The 9,107-nt window shown below is 48.4% G+C and overlaps 1 protein-coding gene across 1 annotated transcript in view; it reads right to left on the bottom strand.

The window, feature by feature from the left end:
* LOC106816514 (adenylate kinase 7-like) overlaps nt 1-9,107 on the bottom strand; it is a 54,672-nt gene that overhangs the window by 24,567 nt on the left and 20,998 nt on the right. Inside the window, exons 11-16 of the mRNA XM_014821145.1 lie at nt 8,071-8,188; nt 7,450-7,578; nt 6,895-6,960; nt 4,107-4,304; nt 2,853-2,933; nt 679-818 (exon numbers count right to left, since the gene is read on the bottom strand). Of these exons, the coding sequence (XP_014676631.1) occupies nt 679-818; nt 2,853-2,933; nt 4,107-4,304; nt 6,895-6,960; nt 7,450-7,578; nt 8,071-8,188 (732 nt within the window). The remainder of the gene's footprint in view (nt 1-678; nt 819-2,852; nt 2,934-4,106; nt 4,305-6,894; nt 6,961-7,449; nt 7,579-8,070; nt 8,189-9,107) is intronic.

The raw sequence follows: 9,107 nt of genomic DNA, 5'->3' as shown, positions 1-9,107 counted from the left end.
GTGTGTGTGTGTGTGTGTGTGTGTGTGTGTGTGTGTGTGTGTGTGTGTGTGTGTGTGTGTGTGTGTGTGTGTGTGCGTGTGCGTGTGTGTGTCTACCTACGGTCAAAGGAAGAAAGGGTAGGACGTAGAGGAGAGTGGGGAGGGAGGATGGAGGAGGAGGAGAAGAAGGCGCAGGAGGAGGAGGCGGAGAAGGAGACGGGGAAGAGGAGGGGGAGACGGAGGAGGAGGACGAGGATAAGGATGAGGACAGACGGAGGAGGAGGAGGAAGAGGCGCAGGAGGTGGAGACGGGGGAGGAAGAGGAAGAAGAAGAAGTAGAGATGGAGAATGAGGAGGAGGAGACAGAGATACACTTTATCGACGTTGTAATGAGTGATAGAGACGAATGAGAGAAAAAGAGAGAGAGAGAACGAATGAGAGAAAAAGAGAGAGAGAGAACGAATGAGAGAAAAAGAGAGAGAGAGAGAACGAATGAGAGAAAAAGAGAGAGAGAGAACGAATGAGAGAAAAAGAGAGAGAGAGAACGAATTAGAGAAAAAGAGAGAGAGAGAACGAATGAGAGAAAAAGAGAGAGAGAACGAATGATCGAGAGATCGTGCGTGTGCGTGCGAACACTAAACGCAATACGTATAGTGAGCGTTACCCCCCCCCCCCGTAGTGACCGATGCCCCGTACTGACCCACTCGGCCTCGCTGGCCGCGCGTTCTGCTGTCTCCGTCGCTTCCTCCTGCTGTCTCTTCATCCTCGCCTCCTCCTGCTCGCGCAGCTTCTTCTCCACTGCGAGCCGGCGTGCCTCCTCCAGCTCCTCCTCGCTCGGTCCTGAGGGGACAGGGAAGGAATTAATGCCGGGATGACAACGACCGGTGAGTTCTATTACCGGCAGCAGACGCAGAGAGTGTGCGGAGAATTAGGGGAGAGTCCGTGTCGCGCGTGAATCGTGGGTGCACAGCTAGCACGTGCCTTCTGCGCGCGAGTGTTGACGGCAAGGGTTGAGGCTAGTGCTGGTGTTAGTGTAGGAAGAGGCACACACACGCACGCACGCACACACACACACGCACGCACACGCGCGCGCACACACACGCACGCACGCACGCACGCACGCACGCACGCACATTTATATGTTTTTCGACTTCCCACCCATCTATAAAACCCCGAAATGCCAAGGCACTCGAGGTACTGCGATGAATGCATCTCATAACGGCAGTCTCGTGCATTGAGAACAACAGAAGCTGGAAACGAAAGAGGTAGCTGGGAGAGCAGCGCCGAATAATGGGAAGTGATTCAATAACGTCGCTCGTGGTTCGACGCCGCATGCGTAACTTCTCTCTAATTATCATGATAATGAATTTCCTTTACGATCCGCTACGAGCAGCGGCGGACGTGTCCACGCCGGCATATGTCAGCGAAAAATGTCGCCAGCCGGCCTTGACTGACGGTAAACATCGTAATTGTTGCTCGAGTACGCGCCAGTGTAATATATATGCTTGCCAGGTACTCTCAGCGCGCGACGGCACGACGGAAATTAATCGTTTTATTACGACGTAATGACAACGTCGTTGCATTAACGTTGTTGAATATCTGGTTTGTCAGCAATACGAGGCTGTGAAATTTAATATGTCTATTTGCCGTCGTCCCCGCGTACGGGCTAATATGTATATATATATATATATATATATATATATATATATAGAGAGAGAGAGAGAGAGAGAGAGCACTGTTTTTGTGATGATGTAGCCAGAGCGAGGAACCATGCTGCGAATAGCAAGCAGTCATATGTTATCTGGATACTCTTATTACAAATTGAGTGTACGAACACCCACTCACGCACACACCCGCCCACACCCACCCACCTATCCAACTTTCATATATACAACATTTTAAGGTATCCAACTTCACAATACAATCATCAAATATTAGCAGCTAAACGTTGCGATATCTGCTACAGACGAATCGTACTCAAATCTTATAAACATTCAAGAACGAACGGCAGATGCCACCATATTTTATTACCATACACTAATTTCTGCTTCGGAGACCAGTAGCAGACACATGCATCCTCGCATAGTATTAATGTGTTTGGGGAGGACTGCAAGATGGGCAGAACCACTTCAGTAAACACCATTACTTCAGTGAACACTGTTACTTCACCAAACATCGCTACTTTGACAAACACCGCTACTTCAGCAAACACCGCTACTTCGACAAACACCGCTACTTCGGCAAACACCACTTCTTCGGCGAACACTGCTACTTCGGCAAACGCCGCTTCTTCGACGAACACCGCTACTTCACCAAACGCCGCTTCTTCGGCGAACACCGCTACTTCGGCAAACACCGCTACGTGACTGTTACCGACACCCTAACGCACACGAGCGTGACTACTCACGACAATCGTGCAGCCTGACGCTCTCACACCGCGCGATGCCATTACACGCTGCTGCGCCTTTCATAGCACGCATGCAATCGGTGGCAACAAAAGAGGCGCGCACGCGAGTAAGCAGATATCTCGCGACAGACGTGCGGAATCCGTCGCCGAGTATCAATCACAGGTGACCTCGACACGTGCTGTGTGTCACGGCGCACAGTGTCGGGAGAAACAAGAGAACGGCTTCACGGTCAGTCGCCACGGAAACCGAAACCGAGATGTGCCGCCGCCGCCGCCGCTAACAGAGCGAGTCGGTGGTCATCCATAATGGACATCGACGGACCGCATGCGTCCGGACGGCCGCCGGTCAGTCACTTAAAACGACATAACCTAGTTAGTGCGTCGTCACCGCGTGCTCCATTGCCGCGGATTAAGGGGGGGGGCACCACCGGTGCACTGCGGCGGGGGCGGGGGGTGAGGGGACTTACCGTAGTTGCGCGGCGCGCCAATTATCTCCACTATCTGCTCGACGGTTTGTTTCATTTCTGGGCTGTCGTCGGTCGCGATATCTGCAAACAGAAATAATCTGCTTCTGAAATACTGTAGGACGTATACATATGTGTGTATATATATATATATATATATGTGCACATACATACATACACATAAATACCTGAAAGTTACTTAAAATTAATTTTGCATCGATATGAAGCCATTTTTAAAACGTTTATTCCGCATGCGAACACCAGCGTCAGCATACCACATATGATCCCACCGCACGCTAACCACTCGATAACAAGCCACGCACGCTCTACGAAACACACACGGCGCACTAGTTTTTCCTCGAAGCCAGACCTTTTCGTAACGAGCGTGCGTAGTTAGGAGGTATGTCTCAGGTAGAACTCGCTACACACGCTAACACACAGGGCGGCGGTGCGACATGTGCGCTGAGGGGGGAGACGGTGCTCTGCAGGCGACGTCATAACGATCCTCTCTCTCTCGCCCATCGGCTTCCCTTCGCGGATTACTCTGCGCTCTCGAATCGTTGAGGCGTAGAGATAGGAGAGCGACGGCAGCCGTAACGAATGTGACCACTGATTGAGGATTCGTAAGGGCTTCAGTAATGGGACAGAGGCTTTTAGCTTGCCCCTCATTGACCTTTAGCTTGCCCCTCACTGACCTTTAGCCTGCCCCTCAGGCCCTCACTGATCTTTAGCTTGCCCCTCACTGATCTTTAGCTTGCCCCTCACTGACCTTTAGCTTGCCCCTCACTGACCTTGACAAGAAACTAGTACGATAAGAATTTGTAATCACGTTCGTATATTTTATTAAGCTTATTAACATTTATTAAGCTTATTAGTTTCATTCTATCCCCACTAGAGGGGGCAGCTGTCGGCCCTCCCACGCAGACACGATGACGATGTATGACATTGTGTAGCTGATCAGCCGAGTAGTTTGCGATAACCGCCACCATAGCTGCTCTAAAATCGAGCGCTTCGTGTAAGCTGATAACGACATTGTCTTGTTGTCTCCACAGCAGTGAGCCTGTTACATTACGCCCGCTATCGTCTCATCTAGCTACGTGCGCTGGTCTCTCTCTCTCTCCCTCTCCCTCTCTTTATCTCTCTCCGCCGTCTCCCTCTCTTTATCTCTCTCTCTCTCTCTCTCTCCCCTCCCCCATCTCTCTCTCCCTCTCTCTCTCTTCCTCTCTCCCACCCTCTCTCTCTCGCACATGCGCTTACTTATTCGCTCCGGATGGATCTCCAGCTCATCAAAGTAGTTGAGTACGGTCTCGTCCTCAGTGTTTATCAGCGAGTACTCGTCGAGACGGCGCGTAAACCCCGCCTCAGAATTGTGTGTGCCATGCACGACCGCCTCGGGAAGGTTGATGACCCGCTCCTTGAGGAAGGTGTCCGGCGCCTCCAGGTGAACGACGACCTCTGTGTGTGAGCATGAGAGAAAGAGGGTGTCATGCAGTACTGTACTGTGTGTGGTGCTGGATGAATAGATGGATGGATGGATAGATGGATGGATGGATAGATGGATGCATGGATGGATGGATGAATGGATGGATAGATGGATGAATGGATGGATGGATAGATGGATGGATAGATGGATGGATGGATGGATGGATGGATGGATGCAAGAGCATGGATGGATGGATGGCTCGGACGTAACGCGGGCCATGATCCCGAGGCGCTAGCCGAGGATTGACACTTTGTGTCTTCCAATCACAGTCTACGCCGCCCCCTTCTACACTAAATTTTGCTACAATTACTATTACGGCACGGAATCGCCGATCTCACGAACTAGGGCATTCTGCTAGGCTAGAACGGTTTCCTACGATAGAGTTTGGCACAAAAACGAAAATAACACGCTGTTTTGCGCACAGTGCTAAGTTCTTTTCTTTCATTTTCGCATCTCCGTAAACACAATAAGCTCCGCCTTCTTCGTTGATTGGCATGAATGGGGCGTCACCGGACGTGACCGTTCCTTTCCCAGCCTGTTTTCTTTTTGTAAATAATGAAATGCCCGGCCGATGTAATTCGAATCCGAACAGGAAAATGTTCTGCATTTTACTTGCTGTCGGAAGTGAACGAGTGCGCCATTCATTAAACACACAAATAAAACACACACAATTAATGTTCGGAGGCAAATCCGAGATAATGTTTACATGCCACAGCGCCATCTCTTGGATGTTTTCTAAGTAAATATGGGAATTTTTCCAAAATAATGCGTTTTTATATGATTTACCACAATTTTACGTATAGAAACTATATGTTATTTTTACTGATTTCGTCCGTATCTTTCCTTGGAGTTTTCATCGTCTTTCAATGCCTTCGGTAGGTTTTCTGCGTGATTATTATTTACGCAGGCACTCATTTTGAAATCCTCGCAACATTTTTTACTTCTTCCTTAGTTAGCTTAGTCCATCTTTCACTGTTATTTTAGGAAGGAAGGTCAAATTGTGCATTCGTATAATTTTACTGTTGCTTCTATAGTATGATTTCCATAATTTTGCTCTTCTGCCACGCATAATATTTCCCTGCATCATGAACCTACATTTTAACTTCGCGACTCTTATCATATCGTTATAACCTCCTATATCATTAATTAAATCCCTAGTATGAATATTTGGTGGCATTTTTTAATACTCGATTGCCTATTAAATTCTCTTCTTTTCTTTGTTTCTGCATGTTTATAACCATTGTATTTGTTTTGTTCATATTAAATTCGAATCTTTTTGATTCAGCTAATCGGAGAATGACTGACCAATTTTTTGTTACGGAGTTTTATAATCTCCAATTCCTACAATATCGTCAATATATAATCATTGTCATCTTCTAAAACCACAGACCATCCGCTGACCGCTGTGGAGACGTGCCGACCGGGGACCTTCGGAAATTGGCGCGCACGTTCTCCACTGGCGGCAGCGCTTCTATACTTTGTAACATCCCCGTGCGCACGTCGCAGTTGCGCATATCGCCGCCTGAACTGCGCGCTCTCATCCGCGCGCAGCCTCAAGGATTCTCAGCCAAAGGCTGTGCCACGCAAATCTGGCTAATCATTGTCTCTCTGGATGGCATGGATGGAATGGAAGGCATGGATGGAGTTGATGATGGATGGATGGATGGATGGAGGATGGATGGATGTGATGGATGATGGATGGATGGATGGATGGAAGATGCGATGCGGATTGATGATGGATGGATGGATAGGATGGATGGATGGAATGTGATGGATGGATGGATGGAATGGATGGATGGATGGATGGATAGATGGATGGATGGATGGATGGATGGATGGATGGATGGTGGCTGATGCATGGATGGATGGAAGATGGATGGGATGATGGATGGATGATGGATGGATGGCATGGATGGATGGATGGACTGGATGGATGGATGGATGTGATGGATGTGATCGGCATGGATGCGATGAATGGATGGAGGAGGATGGGATGGATGGATGGATGCGATGGATGTGATGGATGGATGGCCGCGATGGATGGATGGATGGCAAGGATGGATGGGCATTGATGGATGAAATGGATGAATGGATGGATGGATGTGATGGAATATGCGGATGGATGGAACGAACGGACAGACGGAGACGGACGGACGGACGGACGGACGGACGGACGGACGGACGAACGGACAGACGGACGAATGGATGAATCGATGGCTTGATGAATGTGTGAGTGGGTGGACGAATGGATGAGGAGGTAGCTGAGTGAGTGGATGAGGTGATCAGTGGGTGGGTGCGTGGGTGGATGCAGGAACAAGGTGATAGGTGAGTGGGTGGATGACGGGATGAGGTAATGGATGAGTGGGTGGATGAGGAGAGGAGTTGGTGAGTAAGTGGGCTGAATGGGTGGGTGAGTATGAAATTGATCTCACTCGTGTAAGATCATCTGTGCGCTCGTGGCAAACAATAGCAGCACACCGTAATCTTATGGTTATGTCGATCGTCTAATTACAATGCAGCCGCGAGTGCACGCGAATAATGCTATAGCTCACGCAAGCATACCTGGCATGATCAATGCATTGTACTTTAGATCTCCATCTGGGTTGTCTTCACGATCTTCGTCCGTAACTAGTACAAGAAATATACAATATATACATTGCACGCGACCTCAGCAGCATTGATAGTAGTAGAAGTAGTAGTGACGATGGCAGCAGCAGCAGCAGCAGCAGCAGTAATAGCAGCAGCAGTAATAGCAGCAGCAGCAGCAGCAGTAATAGCAGCAGCAGCAGCAGCAGTAATAGCAGCAGCAGCAATAGTAGCAGCAGATGCAGAAGCAGCAGCAGTAGCAGCAGCAGCAGCAGCAGCAGCAGCAGCAGCAATAGTAGCAGCAGATGCAGAAGCAGCAGCAGTAGCAGATAATGATGATGAAGAAGAAAATTGACTTGCCTGAAATCTATTCATAGTTTACGAGAAGAAAATATCATTACCAGTAATCCAGGACAACGAGTTCTTAATTAAACTCTTCTATTGCAACTTAAACGTTGTAATAACGTCTCAACTAAAGAATTTCAAAATAATTACCTTTCATATAAACATAATCATCAACGACAGCCTTACCTGCGAACAGGACTTTGGCCTGATCTGTCGTCTTTGGATACCCATCTAATATGAACCCCTGGTTCTGGCATTGCTTAGATAGCAAAATATCTCTGAAGAAATTCGTGATGTATTGATCCTCAATTCTGCCTGGGAAATGATTTAATAATACACACACACACACATATTATTAACAAACAGGAATTTTTTTTCTGAACAAATACAAATGTAAATTTTTTTTTCAGTTCTATGTGTTACCACAACTGGTGGTTATATGCTGCACACACACGCACACATTCACGTTTCCATGCTTGTATGCACGCACGCACGCACGCGAGCAAGCACGCACATGCAGCTAGATAACGTACCTATGCACATGGTTTCATAGACATCGGTAGATAGAATATCGTTGTGTTACACGTAGCTATCAACCGTAGCAAACAGTTATGACGTATGACTAACAAAACCCACAACTAGGTGACTAACGTTAGTATAGAATACTAGAATACATATGGAATACTAAAATATACAGTCAGATAATACTAGAACAACTACAACCCATGCTGATTTTTTACGTTACCCCGAGACCACACCGCAAGGTAATATGCTCGCTCTGCGTGCACTCGTGTCTAATCTACACACCGTTGTTGATTTCCTGTGCCTCTCTGATTGCATCCAGTAGCTCTTTATCCTCCATCGCCTTTCCATCGTCATCATCACCGTCATCGCCGTCGTCGTTGGCTCTGGCAGCACTTTTCTCCTGCAGGGGAAACCTTACCATGAATACAGAGTGTAGGAAAGCGCCGGCTTCACAGATAGTACATATTAGTTCGCGGCACGGACGCAATCACAATAAATAATTCCATGACATATAATGGTGATTCCGCCGTGATGGCACCTGCCCCATCTATAGGGACCAGATTTGTTGACGCCAAACTCGCAGGTTGAGAACGAGTCGGCTCTCATCCTTTCCGCAGCACAGTCCAGTTTCGCCTAGCTCCTACACCCTATTCCTTCTATACTCCTTCTTTCCACCTTCCACGATCCACCTTCACTTCGCCGAGGTACTTCGCGATCCATGCCTCACGGTACGAGGTTACTGATATTCGGTCACGTATTCTGTGTGTGGAGACTTCTGTGTAGCATCGTAGTTGTTTGTTTAGGCTGGTAAAGTGCATATTCTGTGGTGTAATAGAACGACGAAGAGTAGCTTTATAATACTGTGTTCCTTGTTATCTATCGTGTTATCTATTGTGGAATCTATCGACGCAACCTGACACTACCCTTAAAAAGGGTGCCACTACCCCGCACCTACTAAACCGTAGAACCTGGAACGGGAAGCTGAGAGCGACTGAGAGAGAGGGAGAAGAGAGAGAGAGAGAGAGAGAGAGAGAGAGAGAGAGAGGGAGGGAGGGAGGTAGGAGAGGAGAGAGAGAAAGAGAGAGAGGTGAGAGACGAGAGAGGGAGGGGAGGAGAGAGGAGGGAGGAGAGGGAGGAGGAGGAGAGGGAGGGAGGGAGACGGGATGGAGAGGCAGAGAGAGAAGCAGAGAGAGGAGAGAGAGAGAAGAGAGAGAGAAGAGAGAGAAGAGAGAGAGAGAGAGAGAGAGGCCACACAGGTCACACAGCAGTGCTCCGATGCCAGCACCCGCACGCAACGCACGCACGCACGGAACGCACCG

The sequence above is a fragment of the Priapulus caudatus genome, unplaced genomic scaffold, assembly GCF_000485595.1.
Source record: "Priapulus caudatus unplaced genomic scaffold, Priapulus_caudatus-5.0.1 Scaffold32, whole genome shotgun sequence".
Lineage (NCBI taxonomy): Eukaryota > Metazoa > Priapulida > Priapulimorpha > Priapulimorphida > Priapulidae > Priapulus > Priapulus caudatus.
This window is presented reverse-complemented; position numbering and strand designations above follow the sequence as displayed.